The 23,673-nt window shown below is 40.5% G+C and overlaps 1 protein-coding gene across 1 annotated transcript; it reads left to right on the top strand.

The window, feature by feature from the left end:
• The first annotated feature begins 1,726 nt into the window (after nucleotides 1-1,726).
• On the top strand, nucleotides 1,727-21,288 carry gmppb (GDP-mannose pyrophosphorylase B). Its single transcript, XM_075461820.1, has 10 exons — nucleotides 1,727-1,830; nucleotides 3,264-3,415; nucleotides 4,946-5,026; nucleotides 5,481-5,529; nucleotides 7,496-7,638; nucleotides 14,592-14,750; nucleotides 15,401-15,479; nucleotides 17,686-17,813; nucleotides 17,899-18,081; nucleotides 18,221-21,288. The coding sequence occupies exons 2-10, from the start codon at nucleotides 3,287-3,289 to the stop codon at nucleotides 18,350-18,352; spliced, it is 1,083 nt and encodes a 360-aa protein (XP_075317935.1). The 5' UTR covers nucleotides 1,727-1,830; nucleotides 3,264-3,286; the 3' UTR covers nucleotides 18,353-21,288.
• Nucleotides 21,289-23,673: the final 2,385 nt, after the last annotated feature.

The following is a 23,673-nucleotide window of genomic DNA, read 5'->3' as shown; positions in this document are numbered from 1 at the left end:
CACCAGATACCACTCAGTGCTATCACCCCCCAAAACCTAATGTGTGTGTGTGTGTGTCTCATGAGTAGTGATGTCTAAGGTGTAATTAAAACAAGGGTGGGGGACTGCAGAGTGCAGCAAAGGGGACCACCTACGTGGACCCATCCGCTGCACCCCACAGAACACACCCGCTCTCAAAACCCTACGTGTGTGAATGTGTGCTGTGTACAGGAGCCAGAAGGCAGAGGGGTATGGGGATCTAGAAGACCGGGGGAGAGAGGCTCCCCTGGAGAGGGCAGCCACATGATGGCTGCAATAGGCACCCCTGTTTCCTGGGACCCGCCACAGAGCAGGAGGGCTCGATGTTCACCAGGTCCCGCAGCGTATTTGGGGAGCCACTTGGCAACCCGAAGGCAACCACCCGCCCCACCCCAGACGACCCCTACATATAAAGAAAAGAACAAAGCAAACAAAAACAAATAAACAAACAAACAACAAATTTCATTGGGTGCATATTAATGCAACAGAAAAAATCAGCTCATAAGTTAAATTTTGGCAAACAGACAAAATTGATTTTACAGTCACTAATTTCCGGCTAATTGTGGTAATTCCTGCAGTACATAAAGGCAGCATGACACCCGTGGAATGTCTCCTTGGAAACGGTAACATACCAACAAAGGTAATGAAAACTGATATTATCTTAAAAAGTTGTCAGACTGGAAGACCACTGATTGTCCACTGATGACTTTATATGTAAATTGTGGTTTTAATGTCCACCTGTGCTCGCCACGCTGTTTTTCTCTGATTGGCCAGAAACTGTGAATAGGCGGGTCCAGAGCGATTGGTGCATACCATTCAAGGGATAGTTCGCCTCTTTTTACATGAAGCTGTATGACATCCCATATTAGCAATATCATTTATGAACATTAACTTACCCCCTGCTGCGTTCTGTGAGCCGAGTTCCAGCCTCGTTTAAGCGTTACGAAGGTAACGCTAGTTGGCTGGGGCTTAAAAAATAAAGCGTCTTGCTTCTCAAAACAATATGCGTTCAAAAGAGTAATACATTTGCGTCACAAAATAGTTCAACAAAAAAAGTCAGACCTCACAATCGCTTGGCGCTTCATTTATATTCATTTATAGCATCCGGTATCATAACTAAATCTCTGTCGTTTGTAACAAACCAAACCAAAACACATATTCACCCACGTGATCATGACACGAAGAGGCCTGACTTCTGGCATTCATGTATGTGTCTGAGAGGCTGATTGATTGGCTTAATCACAAGGACAAAAGAAACAAGTAAGTATGCGCCATGTTAGAGTTTTGTATCAATTTTCAAAGAAATGTTTGCAGAATGGTGTTTATGATATCTGCAATCATTTTTTACATCTCATTGCCGAAGACATTACTCTGTTGGAAAAAACTCCATCTTATTTTGCCTTTTTTGGGGGGGGGTAATTTCCCCCATTAGAAGAATAAAGTATTTTTCTATTCTATTCTATTCTATCCTATTCTATTCTATTCTATTCTATTTATCAACTAACAGATGCAAGCATAGAACACTGATGTTTTCAAACATACACTTGCACCAGGCAAAATAAGAAGCTTCTTCAGCATTCGTGTAAAATACGTCGCAAAAGCTTCACAAAGGAAAGAATAAAACACCGAATTTTAGCCACTCTTGTTTTGAAAAGCTTGACCGGAGAATTTATATCTGACGTCATCATACTTGACGTGGCGCGGCTGTACCGGAAGCCAAACAAAGAATTTGGGTTTGAACAATCTTACGTGTCATTCCTTGAGTATCAGTGATTCGGAAACCTGCTGAAGGCTATTTGTGAACACATCTTTGTAAGTTTTAACCTTCTTCATTCCCTCTCACATACAGAGACAGACAGAAGGCCAAATTTTCCCAGTTCTAACAGTTTGGCTTGCGGTCAGTTGTTTAGTTAAAGTTAGCTTAAGTGGCTAACATTAGCGAGCTACAATCACTGTAAGTTCAGTTGAGTTAGATACAAACCCATGAGCCCTCATCTCTGCAGTTGCAACTTACCGTTAAGACTTCAGATAAATGTGCAACTTTAATACATAAATTGACATTTTATTCTCTATGAACATAAATACCTGCCGTTAAAATGTATTCCTCTTGTGGGATCATCTGTTTTATAATGTTTTTAGCTAACATTATAAACAAGAATACATCTCAGAAACCTGGCAGGTGGTTCAACATGGTTTTAAAGTGTTTGGTTCCCCTCCTGTGCCCAGAGTCAGCCACCCTGATTCTATGAAGGACAACCAGACATAGCTGGTCCCACAGTGTCAGTTCACTGATTTGAGTTCCAGTTTTATTCATATGACATGCACTGTCCCTGTGCAGAAAAAGGAAAGTACAGTGACCATATAAAGTGTTGTCTTCATTGTGAGTCAGTGAGACTCGGATCCTTTTAATCGAGGTTGAATGAAGAGAAGTTTCTGTTGGTTTCCTTTGCTAGGCAACTTATTTGTGGAGCTGGGGCTGTATAAATAGGACTAATTTATATTTTAATGACTTTAATGTGATTGGAATATGATTGTATTACAATTAATTGGATTAGAATTGGCTTGAATTGGACTGTATCTTTGAAAGTGCCTTGAGATGACATTTGTTGTGATTTGGCACTATATGAATAAAACTGAATTAAATTGAATGTTCCACTGTTGTAATCAGAAACATTTAGCAAGTTATTCGAGTATATTGATGCTCTGGAGGTTTCAGAACCTTCAAAATAAAAATGAAAATATTGAATAAAAAGATTATTACTTGTTCAACAAGTTTAATCAACTAAGTGAAATTATTTTTGCCCTTTTTTTAACAGGAACTAATTATTGACATGATTTCAGTGAAAATTTAAAATATGGGAAGGAAACAATATCAGCGATCAGTCCTGGAGCTACAAAAATATCACAAACTCAGCAATTTTCATAAGAAACCATGGCTGTTAATAGTCTTCCTTCTAAAATCAGTGTGGGATGTCAGCCGCCTGTTCCAGCCAGACTTCAGACTCTGCATCCCTCTGCTCTCTTGTATAATTTCCTTTCCTTGCAGACAAAAATAAGGTTTATCTTGTTTTTCACTTTGAAATCTGGCAAAACAGATTTCTTTTCAGTCTGCCTTCCTGTGGACGTGGGACCATTTCAGTCTGATTTGACAGTTACTTAAAATGAATAATCTCTTAGAACCCAATGTGCGATTGTCTTTACTCTTGTTCAGGCTGGTTTCTCTCTCACTGTTGTTTCCCTTCTAGAAACTTTTGCTAACAGCAGAAGCATGAAGGCTTTGATTCTGGTGGGGGGGTACGGGACCAGGCTGCGGCCGCTCACCCTGAGTGTCCCCAAACCACTCGTGGACTTCTGCAACAAACCCATCTTACTGCACCAGGTGGAGGCACTGGTCAAGGTAAAGAGGAGACAGTGGCTATGTCTGCATGCACAGCAATATTCTGACTACTGACCTTACTCAAAATGAGACAATATTCCGATTATAATGTGTATATTCAATTCATTTTTATTTATATAGCGCCAAATACAACAAATCTCATCGCAAGACACTGAAATAATAAAGTCCAATTCAAGCCAATTGGAATTCAATTAATTTTAATCATAATTATTTATAAAATAATCCAATTCATTCATATAGAGCCAATTCAAAAAACAATTTCCTAGCTAAGGAAACCAACAGATTGCACAAAAACTTGTCTTCAGTCCAATCTCCCGTCCTGAGTGTCCCTGAGGCGACTGTGGAAAGGAACGACTCCCTTTTAACAGGAAGAAACCTCTGGCAGAACCAGACTCAGGAAGGGTGGCCATCCGCCTCGACCAGCAGGGGTTTGAGAAGACAGAAAAGAGGGGGGAAAAAAACACTGTAACCCCAAAGTTGCTTATAGGAGGTAACTCTGTAGCCCAGAGTGTGAGTCGTAAAGCAGCAATGTGTGTTACAGGACAGATCTGCATAATGCAACTAAGGTTGGCATACCCCACTTAGATTAATCTGGTTATTGATTACTATAAATATGGGCTTATTAGGGACCGAGCAGTGAAACTGCAAGGACCCTATTGTATCTGTAAGGATTCTTCTTCTTTTTTCTTATTCTTTGCTAAAGGTACTCGAAAACTCTTCAAATTTTGCGAGCGCCACCTGCCAGTCGACGACGTGAAAAAATCTGGACTTGATATTTTTGGGAGTCGCTCATTGACTCTGTAGCGCCCCCTACGATGCTTAAAAATGGTCCCCTTATTGGGGTTAGTTTCGCGTGGGATGACGAAATTCGGTACACTCATTCATCATGCCCAGACGCACAAAAAAGTCTCCTGCCGCCATGGTCCAACGACCACAGGAAGATGGCCATTTTGGATGGAAGGTGCGTTTTCGTGCCATTTTTGCCCGATTATACGCCTTACAAACTCGTCCTACAAAATGAATGCTACAAGCTTCAAACTTGGCCACGTTACTCTTAAGACATGGAAACTTTTTCAAAACTTAATGGGCGTGGGCGTGGCGACGCCTCAAAGTTTGATGACTCGCCATCACTCGCGCACAAAAAATTAAGTCGCTTATAACTCCCACATACATTATCCAATCTGTCCCAAACTTCATACGGTAAATGCTGGACCCAGCCTGAACGCAAACATATTATCATAGTGGCATCCATCTACAGCGACACCTGCTGGTGAATGGAAACGTCTTTTTTTTTTTTCCACACCTCGCAAATGGTTAACAGCTCCAACGTTGGCGCATGCCCCAACGTGCGCACATCTCGGTCCCGCTCAAGGCTGCTTGCAGCTTTCTAGTTTTTTTTCTTTTTCTAACCCAGTTAATTTTGGAATATTGCTGTGCGTGTAAATGCTGCCACTGAGGGAGATTTAAGTGTACTGTGTGTGTGTGTGTGTGTGTGTGTGTGTGTGTGTGTGTGTGTGTGTGCGCTTGCAGGCCGGGGTGAACCATGTGGTTTTGGCTGTGAGCTACATGTCAGAGCTGCTGGAGAGAGAGATGAGGGTCCAGGAGCAGAGAGTACGTGAAATAAACCATCACACTGACACTATGACAGCGTGCACAAGGCAGTGCATAATGGAAAGTTTACTTTTGATAGAAAATACTGTATATCCAGATAAAATCTGTAGTTTGATATGCAAACATTTGATTAATGAATAGATTTATCTGAATTTTCTGGTGAATTTCTTCTCTAATTTGAGGAGGCCACCTCAAAATTCTGGTAAACTGTAATTTCTAAAGCATTCATTGTTCAAGAAAACAGAGCAATCAGATTAACAGTAGAACAATGATCAGCGGTTGTTTTCAATGTATTTAAGATTTGATTCTGGAAAATTGTGAGAGTTTTAACTGTGCACAAATAGATTGTTTCTTCACAGTTCGGTTGTTCCTAAAAAATATAGATACGCTGATGGATTCTGAGTCTTTTAGTCGTGATTATTCTGCTTCATATACTGAACTTCTCTCTCCCCAGCTTGGGATTCACATCTCTCTGTCTCATGAAAAGGAGCCTCTGGGAACCGGTGAGTGTCTCTTCGCTTTAGATGAAACTGAACAGACAGGAAACTGTGTTAGTACAACAACAAAGAGCAGTTTGAATGTGTCTGGTGATTCAAGGTTGTTTTACTTACAGGTACCAGAATGAGAACAAAATAGTCTCACAGTTTCTTTTTTAGTGATGAATAGAAGAAAACTTAATGAAGCCGAGTTAGGAAATGCTAATCAGAAAACCAACAAATCAATATTTGGTGCACGTAGTCATTGATCTGTGGACAGAAATTAGCAGCTGTCATTTCTAAATTGTGACTGTAATTCTCATAATCTTAATTTGCTATAATTCAGGTTGTTCACATTATTCAGTTACTTAATAAATGATAAACTTCATGTTGGTTCCCTGGAATGCAAAGTTTCCAAGTAACATAATGCACATCACAAGGTCAGAAGTATGTGGCTACTCCATGCTACAGGGATTCAGAACTATGTTATATCAAGGTGTACATGCACCTGTCCTTCAGAATTCACTGTGGGCATCACATACGGTCTGAGGAAACCAATCAACCTAACCTAAGTTGTTCTTTTTCATGGGAAATAAACTGATTCAGATCAGACAAAAATCGGACCAAAATGAACCCCCACTTAATTTTAATCCCATCAGATCTGTGTGTTGCGAGTCCAACCCAGTGTCTCAGTTTAGGGGCACTTTACACGGAAACGAAAACAGGTTAAAAACGCAAAACCTTTTTGCGGATGCACTATATCGTTTAGATGGTAACGGCGTTTTTGGGGGCATGAAAACGCAAAAAAGTGAAACCGCCCTCCAGAGTGGAATTCTTGAAAACGCTCCACTGTCGCGCCACCGTGTAAAGGATGAAAACGCAAAACTGCGTTTCTCGTCACATAGAAAAACGTGACAAGCATAATAAAGCGCCAGAAAACCGTGGAAAACACATCAGTAGGCTATCAACATGTCCCTGCGGACTTTCAACTCGCGGTAATTGACGTTCAAGAGTCATTTCATCAGATAACAGCAATGATGAGCGAGAGTAGTAAAGAACAGACCAAAAATATGAACTACGTTCTTGAAATTCTTGAAGTTCATAGAGAGAGCAGGTGACCTAGACAGCTGTGGGTGAGACCTGGGAGGACTTCTCAGTGGTGGGAGCCATCTGGCGTGTTTACTGCATCGATAAATATGAAACGTCACACACTTTTGCGTTTCCGTATGCACGCAGATTTTCACCCTAAAACGTTCGTCTAAATGCAGATTTAAAAGTGAAAACGAAACGCCACTTTTGCGTTTTGGTTTCAGATCGTTTCCGTGTAAAGGTAGCCTTAAAGCTGCAGTCTGCAGGATTTGTTGTTGTCATACGTAAAGTCCTAATTTTTGGCATTTTAAGAGTTTACATGATCTATCAGAACGCTTGAAGTTGAAAACGGTGACCTCCGTAGTCGCAAAATGCAAGAAATGCTTATTTTTTAACTGAAAAATAAAAAGTTATTCAACTTCCTGTCCCGCCCCATCAAAACACATGAGAACTCGTGCACGTAGACGTGCACGCCAGATGCGCTTACACGACTCCTCATTCATCAACTCACCTGTCATTTGCGATCATGGAAGACACAGTAAGTAGACAAGCCCGTAATGAAGTTCAATAGTCTAGATAAATAAGCGTGGGGACAGCCTACCTTGTATCGCGCGTGCACAATCGGTGATTGACAGGCAGCAGAGCCCAGCTCGTAACCTGATTGGTTACCTTTTACCGGTCCGGTCTGCAATTTTGTAAACAAACCTGCTGGCTTTGGAGGGACCTAGCGGGACATATAGGGGACCTAGAGAACTCTTTTTTTTTTTTGTATTGGGGTATTTAATGTACTACTTTCAGAATCCCCGGACAGTTCCAGGCATTATGCTTGAAAAAGAGTTGCAGACTGCAGCTTTAAGCTTCGTCCCAGAAAATAACAAATTGATACTTTTGTGTATGTGCTCAGCGGGGCCCCTGGCGTTGGCACGAGAACTGCTCAACGTCGATAACGAGCCGTTCTTTGTCCTCAACTCGGACGTCATCTGTGATTTTCCCTTCAAAGATCTGCTGCAGTTTCACCGCAACCACGGCAAGGAAGGAACCATAGTGGTGAGTCAGAAGAGCAGAGTTTATCTATAAAGTGTATATATATATGCTCTCAGAGTTTCATAATTATTCCCTGTTGTGCATGAGAGTTGATTCTTGTGTGAGTTCTGGTAGATGAAAATAAAGTAGGTGGAGAGTTACAAGTAAGTATCACCCACAGAGCCACAGGTCACGGATTTGTGGAAAATATGCCAGGCTTTAACTAAAAAGAATGGGCCTCATGCAAGAACCATTCGTACGCACAGATTTGTTCTTAAATCGTCCGTACGAGTGATTTAAGAGAATTTGCGCATTCACCAATCTTTTCGTATTTTACGTTTTCTTTCAGGTACGAACAGAATTTACGAGTGATCCAGACCTGTTGTAAGAGTTTCGTAAAACAGTCCGCTGTTATTCCAATCAAGTTTGCTTGACTAATGGATTGTATATTTAATTACTTTGAATAAAACATAAACACATTATACATTATACCCCATAATTATGCTGACATTATTCTGTTTGACTTAAATTATGCACTAATTGAAGGTTAATTTGAATCTGTATATAACAAGGTCAATGTGAAGCGTAACCAGCGGCTGTCTTGCTACTTTTGGATACCTTAGTGTGTCAGGCTCTTGGAAGAGACCGTGTAGATATCCATGTGGAGACAGACGAATGGCTGACGTCGCGATTTAGATTTCCAAGGACTGTGCTGCTGCAAATATGCAGCTTGCTAGAGCCACAACTCCAGAGAGAACCACGCCGATCAAACCCAATTCCACCACACGTCTAGGTCCTCACCACCCTTGGATTTTTGGTCACTGGAACCTTTCAGAGCGAGATTGGAGACAGATCGGGGGTGTCCCAGTCCTCTGTGAGTCGTGCGCTCCCCTTGGTCATCAAAGCTCTCATCAGTTTATCCCCCATGGTACATCAAATTCCCATACACCACTGTCCAACAAGTACAAATTAAGAGGGACTTTCATGCCTTGGCTGTACTGCCAAACATAATCAGAGCACGAGACACATATACGCATCAAAACACCCGTGGCCCTGTCGTGGAGCGCACTGAGCTGAAGGCCAGGTGGGTGTGTCTCGATACAGCGGGGGGGCAAACTGCTCTATAGCCCAGAGAAGGCATGCCAGATTTGTGCAATATTGCCATGAACGAGGGTCTCCTACTACCTGAACCAGCCCAGGCAGACCAGAAGGTGTGGTGCCAGAAGACCCCCCTCATGGACCACCCCATCAAAGTGCCATCATGATGAGGCAACAACTGATTGCACGGCTTTAGTTACAGTCATTGAGCACCTGCCCAGGGCGAGACGTTTTTTTTTTTTTTAAGCCATTTTCACATCAAACCATTTATTTTTTATTTCGGTGACATTGCGAACTACAGGTGACAAGGTATTAACAGCACTCGTAATTGCTTCTCATTTCTTTGCTTTAGCAGGTCCCATAGTTTTTTTTTTTTTTTTTTAGCAGGTTCCCGTAGTTCCACTGCTGACACTGCTAAAAATGACTGATTTTCCTTTCTGAATCTCTGAAAGCAGAACTTCAATCTCAGAGCCCGTAAAGTTGTTCTTTTTGCGCCTTGATGCCATTCTCATGACTCAACACTCAACACTTCCTGGCACAGGAGCGAGGAAGCACAGCTCCTAATATGGTGTTATTTTGGGCATGGAGTATGCAAATCTACTATCCTCGTGCACGTGCACTTAGATACGCACGAGTGGGATTCATCATTTACGCAGGTCGTTTACACACTTTTTCCGAAGTAAAGAGCATTTGTTGAATCTGACGTGGCCTGTTCGTACGAGACCTTCTTACAAAAAAAGTAAGAGAAATTTAGAATAAAAATACGAAAATGTTCTTGCATGAGGCCCAATGATCTTTTAAATGTGATGTTGAGTCCTACAAAGTAATAAACTGTCTCCAGAAACTGAGAAACAGAAAATAAGCTTCACTGTCAAAGCCCAAATAAAAAGCTAAATTATTAGAAATTTAAAGATCTTCGTCATAATTTGAACTGTAAATTAACTTTGCAAAAGGTTCATTAACATGTAAAGACAGATAACGATGCTGCTGTAGACAAAAATGTCTCAAATATTTATGCAAATATTTGCCACCGTATGTACAAGAATCAAACATTGTGCCTGTAAATACAAATATTACGCACAATTAAGAGACTCTGTTTTAATTTTAGAATCCAACATTTTTTTTCTTGGAGTATGTCAAACTAACAGGTCTTTATTATTCATTTACCTGCCTTTTTTTAAAGATAATATTTTGGCATTTTGAGCAGTTTGAAGTGATGGGCAGGTGAAGAAGAAGGATTTATGTAGCTCATAGTTCTTTTAGCGTTTGAGCGCCACTGAACAAAAAAAGTTCAGTTCTCATCCACTGATGTTATCGCTGACAGGAATGAATGAATGAATTGCATTTATTGTCATTACACATTTAAGCATAACGAAATTTGGTTCCAGTACACCCATCCGGACAGACAATATATGGCAGATACCTCATAGTTGCTGGTACCCTAATGCAAAAAAGATTTTGTTGGTGAATGTATATGCTCCGAACTTCGATGATGTTGAATTCGCTAACAGATTGCTGGGAAGCATCCTCTTCTTGAATACTTACCTGCTGATCCTCAGAGGAGATCTAAATTGTGTTTCCTTGCAATCTGACTCAGTCTGCTATGTCTAAAACATTCTTAGATTTTATGAAACGGAATGGTCTTATTAATCCGTGGAGATTTCGTAACCCTTCTATTAAAACATTTTCTTTCTTCTCCCAGGTGCATCATTCATATTCTAGGATCGATTACTTTTTTTTATTGACAGGACTCTTAATTCATGTGTAAATTCATCTGACTAGTTAGGTATTGTAATATCTGACCATTCACCTTTATTATTGGATATTCAACTTTCTACCCATAAACATAGCCCACCACTTTGGAGGTTTAACTCTCTTCTTTTGGCAGAAAAAGAATTTACCGAATTTATTTCTAATTCCATTGATGAGTTCTTGTCTTTCAATCAAAATGACTCCTCTTCATACTCATTGCTATGGGAGACATTTAAATGTTACCTGAGAGGTCAAATTATTTCTTATACTGCTTTTATACTAAAAGCAGTATAAGTGTCTTTTATACCTTATAAAAAGATGAACACTAGGCTTAATGAACTTACATTTGCAATTACTAACCTTGATCAAAGTTACGTACTGAATCCTTCTCCGGAACTTCTTAAGCAGCATCTTGATTTGCAAGCAGAATTTGATCTCATTTCTACTAAAGAGGCAGAGCACTTGTTACTACATAGTTGTGGTTCATATTATGAACATGGCGACAAGACAAGTCCTTTATTGGCACATCAGTTACGACGACAAGCCACTTCCCGTTTGATACCTAGTATTAAAAACACTCATGACACTATTATGATTATTACATTTCCCTGTAATAGTTCCCAAGGGAATTACAGATGCCTTGGAAATTAATGCTACTTTTAAATCAGTTTACTCTTCATTATATAATTCTGAATTTCCTACGGACAACACTAAAATTAACAAATTTCTTTAGAACCTTTCAAACCCTGTTTGATACTAATACTGCCATGCAGCTGGACTCCCCATTCTTCCTTGTAGAAGTATCAAATGCAATTAAATCTATGCAATCCAACAAAGCCCCTGGCCCTGATGGGTTTCCGGTTGAATTTCTTAAAACATTTACTGGTAAATTGGCACCACTACTTTTATCTGTATTTAATGAATCCTTAGAAAGTGGTTCATTACCACCAACTTTGACACAAGCCACTATAGCTCTCCTTTTCAAAAAGGACAAGGATCCAACCTCCTGTAGTTCCTGTAGACCATTATCTTTGCTCAATGCTGATGTAAAGGTGTTGGCTAAAGTAATTGCATCTCGTTTAGAAAATGTGCTTCCTTATATTATATTTGAAGAACAAAATGGTTTTATAAAGGGACGTCAATTGTTTTTTAACACCCGTACACTTTTTAATATAATTTATTCAAAACATTCGACTGAACTTCCTGAACTTGTGATCTCTTTAGATGCTGAAAAGGAATTCCATAGGGTAGAGTGGGAGTACTTATTTGCAGTTTTGAATAAATTTGGATTTGTTGATAAATTTATCTCCTGGATTCGTCTCCTTTATTCGTCCCCTAAAGCCAGTGTCCATACTAATGATGTTTATTCTGATTATTTTGCTCTTGGTCGCGGAAGTCGCCAAGGTTGTCCTTTGTCACCTTTGCTCTTCGCCATCGCTATCGAGCCTTTGTCTATTATATTAAGATCTTACCCCTTATTTAAGGAATCACCAGTTATGGAATCGAATATAAATTATCGCTGTATGCGGATGATTTGTTACTGTACATAACTGATCCTACACGCTCTATTCCTGCTGTTTTAAGTACTCTGGAGAACTTCAGCACCTTTTCAGGTTATAAATTAAATCTGGGGAAAAGTGAGTGTTTTCCCATTAATACTGCAGTACGTCATCTTCAACAGTCTGATTTACCCTTTCAATTTAGTCCATCTGGGTTTAAATATCTAGGTATTTAATGTGACTCATTCTTTGTCTTGCCTTGCATCAGCTAATTTCACTCCTCATCTCAAAGATTAGATCTGATATTCAAAGATAGGGTAATCTTCCCCTTTCATTAATTGGCAAGATCAATGTTGTTAAAATGAATATCTTACCAACTCCTCTCTTTCTGCCAAAACATTTTTTTTTTTTACTCACTGGACAAGATGATTGGTTCTTTCATTTGGAGAGGGAAGTCACCTAGGGTTCGTAAATCTCTACTGCAAAGATGCAGACTTAGTGGAGGACGTGCATTACCTAATTTTCAAGCTTTCTATTGGGCTGCCCACATCCATGAACTTTGTTACTGGTTAAAATCTCCTGGATCCTCTTGGTGTAAATTGGAACTATCATCCTGTAAGGGATCTTCTATACATGCTCAACTTTATTCCTCTCTACCTACAAAACCCTCTCTATATACTGATAATCAAGTGGTTCTTAACACACTCAAAATTTGGTTTCAATTTAGACGGCACTATACATTTGTAGCTGCATCTTCCTTGGGTCCTATAAAGAATAACCATTTATTTCCTCTGTCACTTTTGGACTCAACATTTTCAGTGTGGCACGACAAGGGTATTACACAATTCAAGGATTTATATGTAGATGGTGTCTGTAATTTTGCCAATTTGTCATCTCGCTATGACCTCCCTGTTACTCATCTGTTTCGCTATTTTCAAACTCGCAATTTTGTTATTTTTGCAAAAGTGTTTCCCTAATATCCCCTCTTTACCCCCAGAACACCAGTGGGAATCCATGCTAACATTCATTCCTCACCACAGAGGAATAATTTCAAAGTTGTATGATATTATCTTGACTTTTAGCACCCACTCAAATGTTAAACTTAAGTGTACATGGGAAGGGGAACTGGGAATACAAATGCACGAGGAGACCTGGGAACAGGCCATACATAGGGTACGATCTACCACCTCTTGTGCTTGTCTTGGACATATTCAATTTAAGGTCTAAAGGCTGAGTTATACTTCTTTTAACTGCCCTTGCGCTTGCGTCTTGCGCTTGTGTTAATGGCTCGAGACGTTTATGCTTCATTTAGCTTTGCCGGGGCTTGCGTGTTCTGCGTGGCGTTTCACCACCAGGACAGTAGGTGGAGTAGCGGGTTTTTTCAATGACAAGCCTACTACGATGAAAGGAAATTCACCGCCAGGACCTCTTCGGCAAGTCTCTCTTCAAGTGGATTCATCATAGACATAATATATTATATATATTATGTCTATGGGATTCATTCTTCTTCTTCTTCTTCTTCTTCTTCTTCGCTTTCTACCTTGGCGTTTGAAAACAGCGGTCTTTTATTAGGGGATGAAACCGGAAGATGAACACGCCGGATGTGGTGTAGATAGTGGCAGAGAGTTTCTATGTATATGTAAAAGGGCTGTGATAGTGGCTTGTGCTCGCGTCCAGAGTGGCTATTCTATAGCTCTGCTCGCGTCTTGCGTGAAGTTTAGAAAATTGAGGTGACACACGCAAGCACGCAAGGGGGGGGCTTGCAACCGCATCTTGCGTTACCGACTATAAACCAGACTTTATACAGGGCACATTTCTCTAAGTCTAGACTATCCGAATTGTATTCGGAAGTGGAAGACAAATGTGATAAATGCCATGGCTCCCCTTGTCACCGTAGTCACATGTTTTTTCTTTGTCCTGATCTGAAAGGTTTCTGGGCGGGTTATTTTTCTATTATCTCCACTGTTCTTGGGGTAAATATTCAACCATGCCCTCTGATTGCCATATTTGGGATTCCTGACCCCTCACTTGCATTTAACTCTACACAAAAGAATATTATAGTATTCACTTCCTGACTAGCAAGACGTTTATTATTGTTGCATTGGAAGTCTGCTAAATATCCTTCTATTTCCCGGTGGCTTAAAGATGTCATGTTTTTTTTTAAAACTTGAGAAAATTAAACATACGCTGAGAGGATGTACAGTCAAATTTTTTCACAAATGGCAACCCTTTATTTCCTATTTCACTCATTTAGAGGTACCTGATTGAATGTGTGCCTATTACTGTTATACCTTTTTATATTGCATAAATAACCAGTAGTATCTGTGTTGGTCGTGATGAGCCAAGTGGGGGCGTGGGTTGGGGGTTGTTCACTTTATTACGTGGCACTAACACTTAGCAATTAATTTAGTTATTTTCTTCTATATTTTTATCAGTGTTTTTGTTTTATTTTGTTTTACATATGTGTGTGTGTTAAAAAGAAAATGTCTATTGTATGTCTGAAACTGAAAGTATTGTATTGTAGCTTTCAATAAAAATATTTGGAAAAAAAATAAAGGGCTGCTACTCAGAAATGTATCAGGACAGATTGTTTGATGCAACAAAATACATTTATTTCTGCGTGTGCAGGTAACGCGGGTGGAGGAGCCTTCTAAGTACGGCGTGGTGGTGTTCGACTCGGACAGCGGGAGGATCCAACGCTTCGTCGAGAAGCCTCAGGTCTTCGTCTCCAACAAGATTAACGCCGGCATGTACATCTTCAATCCCAGCATGCTCAGCAGGATCCAGGTGACACTTTCACACCTTCTTTGGACTAGTAACTTCTACACTGACAGGAGCCCGATGTGAAGCAGAAAATATGTATATATACAGTTTAGTTTTTCATCTTGTGCGTACACAAAAAGTCGGATAAGTAAGAGCTTTCCATAGGACGAATATGGCAGCCATTGATATGTTTCAGCTGGCAGCAAGTCCGCATTAATGCAACGAGTAGCTTCTCATGAAATAACCTTGTTGGAAAAAGATGTTATGCTGTTTCACAAGGGTCGATTTATTGGTCAGAATCAAGCAAACACATCAGCTGAAACCATCAAAACGTGGTTAAGAACTTGCCAACGCATTTTTAAAACCTGGAAGCACAGTGGGGAACAGTCATCTTTGAGGAAGAATTGTGGGAGAAAGAAAATCTTGAATGATTGTGATGGAAAAACACCGAAAGGTTTGGTGAGATCAGATCCAAGATGATCGACGGGAGAACTCACAGCATTGTTTAATGTCTGTTAACAAACTGCTCATACTGAAGAGCCACGTTTTTTTCTACCCTTAAACAAAATATTAGTGTGATTTGTTTTTCCTTACTTTTGTCCAGTGAGTATATATTGAAATAGTAGTTTTTCTGTGCGTGGTTGTGACCCACATTCATGTCTGTTTGTGTGCAGCTGAGACCAACATCCATCGAGAAAGAAATATTCCCTGTGATGGCAGAGGAGGGTCAGCTGTACGCCATGGAGCTGCAAGGTAACTCTTACAGTATTCCAGCATAACGCTGCCGTCTGACATGTTGGACTAATGCTTCTCATCACAATTTCTGAAACACGTTGAGCTCTCATTAATTCTTTATCTGAGCTGATTCTGTATTCATTTCAGGAGACTTTCTACACAAGCTCAAAATGAGTTGACGGATCAAATTGTGTTTATTTATGGTTCCTACTTGTTGTTAGCATACTTATTTTGCTCATAGGTAAAAGAAAAGTCTTATTTGATTATAAATACTGTATATTCTGCTTTTGAATGATCTGGGATTGTGACAGAATGCAAAATAAAAGCTTTGTTTGAACCTCAGTTCAATGAATGCTTGGGAACGTTAAATTTATTCAGATTTTTAAGACGTTAAAGCATTCAAGTGTCTTGTCTAACTAAAGACACAGATTGGTTACGTCAGTTGAGCTGAATAAAGTGTAAAAGTTGACCTGTGTGCTCGCTCTGGTCTCTGCAGCTCACAGCTCCACCAGGCGTAAGTGTTTGGTTATTTTGTCAAATCTAAGCTCGTAGTTTTAGACAGCTTTGTTTGAAGAGAAGCACCAACCCCCACGCCCCCTAAAAAAACAAGATTTCTGCAGCAAAACTGTTTGCAGATCAGTTGGTCTTCATGCCCAAACCTTATGCAAATAGATAAGATTACTCCTCGTTGGTGCTTCTCAAGATCCCCGTCCCTCACTGGGAGCCTTCAGCTCTGTGGGAAACGGTGGAAACACGTAGCTGTGCAGACAGGCCACCCTCCCGTCCTGTAGACAGACCAGTTTTTTATCTTTTCTGTATTTTCACCTGTGATTATACTCTGAGCTGTTATGATTAATTTATCCTTTCTGTTAAAATGATCATTGAAGAACAGGTGTGGGCAGGAATATATATCCAGACTAAAGAATGTTTATGTATGGTGATACATACTGATCAACTATAACAATCTGACCACTGACATTTGTCGATAATCTCTTTAGAATAGCACCTGGCAGGGGGCGGGATATATCAGGCAGCAAGTGAACCTTGTGTCCTTCAAGTTGGATTTAAAGCAATACTATGTAACATTTCTACCTTAAAATGACAGCTTGAAAAAAATTGTGCGGCTAGAATGAGTTTTAATATTAGGATTGGCCTGTCTCCTATGCCCTTTGGGGGTCTGAGTTGGAAAAACTGCGCTATGTAACTTGGCTGGACCGGCCCGGGAGCAGCCCGGGAGCTGAGCGGAAGTACTTCGACTTGCTTTCTGGCACACCTACCGCAAAAACAAATAGACCCCTCTCACACTCCCAGGTACATTTGATTACTCTTACCTTCTCGGTCGACATAGCTTGCACCTTCTGACTCCTCGCCGGTTCGTCAAACGTGAAAGCGAAAGGGTGTTGTATTTACGACAGTGTAACCGTACATTACCTCCAAGCCTGTAGGGGGAGCTCCATAATGGGCTTTTTGAGAAGTTACATTGTATTGCTTTAAGGGACTTTGACAAGGGTGGGGTTGTGATTCAGCTCTCATGGGAAGTTCCAGGTGTGTAGTGGTCAGAACTCACAGTGCATTTCAGTTTGTTGCATATTGAGCTGAGTAGCTGCCGAAAGGTCAAGATACCCATACTGTGGTTTACAAATTGGTTCATAAGTATCAGTGGATGATCAAGTCCATATTTGTTTGCTCGGGGAAGACTTGGCAACAGGATGCACTGTGGGACGAAGGAAAGCCGGAGGGGGTAAAGTTCCGTTTGGAAACATTGGATCCTGCCATCCATGAGGCGTATCAACTAACTGAATTTAGCCGGCCATGTCCACTAATTCTTGGTAACAGTAATGCCTAAAGGCTGTGGCCTCTTTGAGCCAGGATAAAGGTTCAGTAATGGTCTGAAGAATGCAAAAATGAGTTTGAGGTGTTGACTTGGCCTCCAAATTCTCTAGATCTCAGTCCAACCATGAGTCTGTGGCATGTGCTGGACAGGCTACGACTTAAGGGAGGATCTGCTACGAACAGCTTGGTGGCAGAGACTACAGCTGTTTGGAGCTGTAGTCTCTGCCACCAGTATTACTCAGTATTAGGCAGGTGGTCATAATGTTATGGCTGATCAGTCAATGCGAGTTTGCTGTGCGTAAATGAGATGTAGATGTTCCTGTTCTGTGCTAATCCCAATGAGTCGGGATGGTAGCTAATTACTCTCAATGTCTGTCTGACTGTATGTCAGGTTTCTGGATGGACATTGGTCAGCCTAAAGACTTCCTGACAGGGATGTGTATGTACCTCCAGTCAGTAAGACAACACGCTCCTGAGAGGTTACGCACGGGGCCTGGTTTCCTTGGCAACGTTCTAGTGGTGAGTGCAGCTTGTTGACACTACCCGTCAGATAAACATCTGCACTCCAGGATGATTATCCTCCGTCCTCACTTTGACTCCTCAGGACCCGACGGCGCAGATCGGGGAGAACTGCACCATTGGCCCGAATGTCACCATCGGCGCCGGTGTGGTTGTGGAAGACGGCGTGAGGATAAAGCGGTGCACGGTGCTGAAAGGGTCGAGGGTCCGATCGCACTCCTGGCTGGAGAGCTGCATCGTTGGCTGGAGCTCCTCTGTTGGCCAATGGGTGAGAAGACATAAACAGATCAGCTGTCAATCACAGCCGCGAATCATGACATGCATCCTTATTTAAGGATATAATTACCAATCAATATTAAATATTCAGTGGTGAAGATGACTTGTGTTCGGGTCTTTTCTGTCCTCAGGTGCGTATGGAGAACGTGACGGTGTTGGGGGAGGACGTGATTGTGAATGATGAGCTTTACCTGAACGGTGCCAACGTCCTGCCCCATAAATCCATCAACGAGTCGGTCCCAGAGCCACGAATCATCATGTAACATCGAGCGGGGAAAAAAATAGTTCAAGCTAATTTTATGGGAACTGGACTCAAAACTTTCACTGTGCAAGAAAGACGAGGGAGATTAGACGCTTGAGGAAGAGCAAAAGGGTCTTTTATTCTTTTTTATAATTGATTTGACCTCATTTTTTGCAATGTTTGGCTGCGTTTTCCACTAGTTAGAGATGATGGCGCAAGTAAAGAAAATAGACAGGAAGGTTTGTTAAACTTGTGGATGACGAGGAAAAGGGCTGGTGGAGGGACTAATGATGTGTGTGTTTATGGGATGGTGGTTTTAGATAGCGATAGAAACACTGCTGGGTGAATTCAGTCTGCATTTACACTCTCTGGACAACTTAAATGATCTAAAACACTTGATGGATTAAGCTCCGTGCTAAAACCATGACGGGTGACACTGAGATTCTGATCCGAGCGCTACTTACATGGTTAAAGCTGCAGGCGTGTGTTGGGTCTTTTAAAAATGTGAATGTTGAAACAAACAGGAGTCATGTTTGTGTCCACCGAATGAATGTACGTCCAGGATAGCATCCCAACGTCTAAGTTGATTAGTTTTTATATCGTCGTTCTATCCTCGTATCCTGAAAGCTGTTTGTGTCGATAATAAACCAGTTACTGCTCAGTAAAAAGCAGCAGGTTTTCAGGAGAAACCTGCAGTTTATGGGATGTTTAGAGATGTTTCAGTCAGATTTTAAATGATTTTGTTTTAGTTTTTCTTAAAAAGGACTTTAACACCCCCCTGATGATTTAGTTCCTGTTTAGGTCATCTTATTGCAATGATTTCCTTGTTTACAGCGGGACCTTGTGACATCACAGTGAGGTCACAGACTCTCAGTCTGGATAAATCTGGTTTATAATGAAGAAAATGCCACTTTGGTAGCAAAACATGCACCGAAGTCAAAGTTGTGCTATTATTACCTAAATCAGAAGTCTCTATTCTCAGTATGGTGGCCATTTTAGGACATTTTGGACTATAAGCTGTATATAAGTTGGTTCCATCTAGTGTGCTAACTTGCTAGGAAAATGTTATAGAGTATTTAGGGTTATTTTGTGTCAGTTTTTGTTTAGAAATGTATTTATTTATCAAGTTACCATCAGTATTACAGAGGACGGGCATCCTGACTTAACAAGCTAAATTAGGGGTTCAAAGGTAAATGCTGTGTATTGATTTCTTGCTTTATGAGGCTTTGTCTATAGGACTCTGGTCAGTTTGGTGCATTTTAACTGGATTCATGGCCAACACAAGCATCTAGGATATGCTTTAAAACTGAAGGAAATCCACTGCTTGTGAAGTATTAAAGATATCTAGCTAATATTTGGCCTTTGACTGTATAACCAATTTTTATGGGACCTGTGCAGTTTTCAGGCCAATAATAGATTAATCTGTCAGAAACTGGCTTCTAAAAATGTAGTTTAAACATTGGATTTAGAAAATCTGACCATAGCTGTGCAGGCCAAACTTGGCCAAACTTCTTGGAAACGTTGTTTCCAAGAAGCTTTTTGAACCTCTATTTTGCTCAATAATTTAAGAAACCCATCGTCTATAAAATGGCTGTCTGTAACTTGTTAAATAATTTCCCTGGAGCTCTAAATAAATTCTCCCTCCCTCAGGAATAATCAGAATCTGTCATAACAGAAAAGCATCTGTTAGGGTTCAACATATTCAACAGTTTGAGCTGGCACAGAAGGACTCGGTAGCATTTGTTTGACTCATGCAGCTCGTGCCACCATCACCTCCAGCTTTGCTTGACGTTTCAGTAAAACACAACTGGCTTTGATGGCAGGACTGTTAACTGCTGGAGCTCTTAATTTGAAGACTTGTTTTAAGGTAATGAATGAATTTGGAGTCTCAGTTGTTCAGCCAATATGGGAAGTATTTAAGATCTGTGAAAAGTAGAAATCTGGATGCACATCTCCAACAAACAGCTGACAAAGGGCCATGTGATGAGACTGTTAAACAGTATGTTGTTCATGTGGGTCAAAGACCATCTAATTATCTTTTTGTGGTTGATGCTCATCACTGTAGTTAATGAAGACATTTAGCTTGTTTTAGCAAAGCTGAGGCTGCTGAGAATTCACCCTGAATTCTTGAACTGAAACAAGAAAGTCATGCCAAACCTGGCAACATATCTCATTCTTTAGACTGACAACATCAGACATTTTGAATTATGTTTCTTGTGATAAAGTTGAATTAATCCTCTGTAGCGGAAGGTTTCTGAAGCTCGTCCGTGTTTCTCCTACAGAGGTGCTGGTACTGAAGCTGTTCTTTCCGTTTGAGACTTCAACACTGACTGTGATTATGTGCACTGTGTCAGTCAGCTGTCGGTGCAGACACTATTCACTGCATGTTAAGCAGTGGTTCTTTAGTTGTTATGCAGTTAGTTATTAACAGTATTCAAACCTCTGAACATGTAAGGAGTGTGTCTGAATGAATGAAGTTGATTCTTGTACTGATGTGTTTTTTTTAAAGAGAGAATAATATAATCTACAGACCATATCTGCTTAGTTTGTCCTTTTCTTTAATGCTTTTCACATTAATACACTGTAAACTAAATGTTTAGCTAGTTTTATTTGAGCTGCTAATGCTTTGAATATTCACTTTCACAAGGCACTAAGGAGTAACTGCAGTATCACTCCCAGATGCTTATTATTTCATCATATGGTCCTTCAGTTAAGTCCGAAAGTCTCATACCACATGGAAAATCTGTCATATGTTCATACAAACCAAATTAAAACCCGAAATGTTGAAGGTTTAAACGTTCTGATATAATGAATAAATGCTCAGATTTCCCTAAATTAACCCTGAAAAATAATAATGTAAAAATTAAGAATGAAGTTAAAGGAAATACAGCAAAATTGAAGCAGACTGCCTCCATTGATCTCATTGTTTTTCACCCCATTAGATAAGACCTATTGTAATAAGGAGATGTTTTTCTTTAAGATATGTATATATAATAACTCAAGGTTTGCTAAATTTGACTGAATAAAAGCAAAACAATTAGAATAAAAACTCAAACCGACTGACACAAAATTTTATAAAAACATCAATAAAAACTGCCCGTCACAAAAATTTAATATCATTATATGGTATACCTGTACCCTGTCTTGTCAAACTGGGCATAAACATGTCACAATGTATTTAAAACCTTAAAAAAATATCCATTGTGAGAATTTAAAAAGATAATTAAGAATCACTTCAAAGCTAAAATAAGCACAGACTGAGTTCATGGCTGCACATTTTCTTAGAAACTTGATCAAATTACCTAAAGGTTTTTAGTTGTTCATCCCTTTATTAACTTTTAATAGTTTAGGCTGATTATTGAAATTATAACAACAAGACAGGTGATGGACTGATGGATGCAGAAGTGTTGATCCAAGATAAAAAACAAAAAAACAAGCAAACATAAGAAAACCTAATAGTGATATTAGTGACATTATGGCTGGTAACTGGCTGATGATCTCTGATTAGTCTGTATGATTTCAACAACATTAAAACTTAGGTGAAGTTGGTTTTAAGTTGGATATTCGACACTCCAACATTTCAAGTGACCCCTATTTGTAGACTTTACAGTAAACACACAGAGTGCAGTGTGTTCCAACTTCCTGTTTTCAAAATAAAAATGTGGGATATTTAAAGCAGGGATATGGTACTGTGTTTAAATTTATTGAAAATTATGAACAGATGTAAAAACAATAGGTGTGTCTCACGCAGCCAGTGTAGTTACACAATCCCATACTGATTTGGAGTCAATTGATCATGTGACCTGAAAGCTATGAGCTAAAATGCTAATATTTGCATAGAAAAATTAATAAAAACTAGAAAGCTGCAAGCAGCTGTAGGCGGGACCGAGGTATGCGTACGTTGGGATGTGCGTACGTTGGGGCATGCGCTGGACGCTGGAGCCGCAGCTCTGCCCACACACACGATACCCTCTGCGTACGTACGAGCACATAATAACTCCAATGCGGAAGGGTTTTTGAAAATTTCTAGGGGGCGCCACTGAGCCATTTTGCTCAGCCCACACACGATACCCTTCACATACGAACGAGGTCATCAGGGTGGACGTGTGTGCCAAGTTTCATTAAGTTGCGATGATGATAAGGCTTTCAAATCACAAACGCCATCACACGATTGTCACCGCCTGGCCACGCCCACACCGTTCAGAGTTTGGAAAAGCTTCTCAAGAGTTTTCTTCCCCCCTAGCTTAAGAGTAACCTGGCCAAGTTTGAAGATTTTAGCATGAAATATGTAGGAGGAGTTTGATCAAATGCGAGGTGTGAAAAAAAAAGATGTTTCCAACCACCAGCAGGTGGCGCTATGGGTGGATGTCACTATGATAATATGTACGCGTTCAGGCTGGGTCCAGCATTCACCGTATGAAGTTTGGGACAGATTGGATAATGTATGTGGGAGTTATAAGCAACTTAATTTGTTGTGGCGAGTGATGGCGAGTCATCAAACTTTGAGGCGTCGCCACGCCCACGCCCTTTGAGGTTTGAAAAAGTTTCTCCATGAATTTTTCCCCCCATGTCTTAAGAGTAACCTGGCCAAGTTTGAAGTCTGTAGCATTAAATCTGTAGGACAAGTTCGATCTTATACAAGGTGTAGAATCGGTCAAAAATGGCACGAAAACGTACTTTCCATCCAAAATGGCCGACTTCCTGTGGACGTGGGACCATGGCGGCATGAGACTTTTTTGTGCGTCTGGGCATGATGAATGAGTGTACCGAATTTCGTCGTCCCACGCAAAACTAACCCCAATGTGTGGACCATTTTTAAGTACCCTAGGGGGCGCCACTGAGCCACTTTGCTCCGCCCACACACGATACCCTTCACATACGTACGAGGTGTTCAGGATGGACGTGTGTGCCAAGTTTCATGACGTTGTGATGATGATAAGGCTTTCAAATCACAAACACCATCACACGATTTTCACCGCCTGACCACGCCCGAATTGTTCAGAGTTTGGAAAAGTTTCTCCATGAATTTTTGCCCCCATGTCTTAAGAGTAACCTGGCTAAGTTTGAAGCTTGTAGCATTAAATCTGTAGGAGGAGTTTTATAAAATGTGAGGTGTGGCAAAAAATGACATTTCCGACCACCAGCAGGTGGCGCTATAGGAGGATGTCACTATGATAATATGTACGCGTTCAGGCTTGGTCCAGCATTCACCGTATGAAGTTTGGGACAGATTGGATAATGAGTGTGGAAGTTATAAGCGACTTAATTCTTCATGGCGAGTCATAACTTTGAGGCGTCGCCACGGCCACGCCCTTTGAGGTTTGAAAAAGTTTCTCCATGACT

The sequence above is a fragment of the Odontesthes bonariensis genome, chromosome 3 (genome assembly GCF_027942865.1).
Source record: "Odontesthes bonariensis isolate fOdoBon6 chromosome 3, fOdoBon6.hap1, whole genome shotgun sequence".
In the NCBI taxonomy this organism is placed as follows: domain Eukaryota; kingdom Metazoa; phylum Chordata; class Actinopteri; order Atheriniformes; family Atherinopsidae; genus Odontesthes; species Odontesthes bonariensis.
Note: the sequence above shows the minus strand (reverse complement) of the source record. Positions and strands in the feature narration are given on the sequence as shown.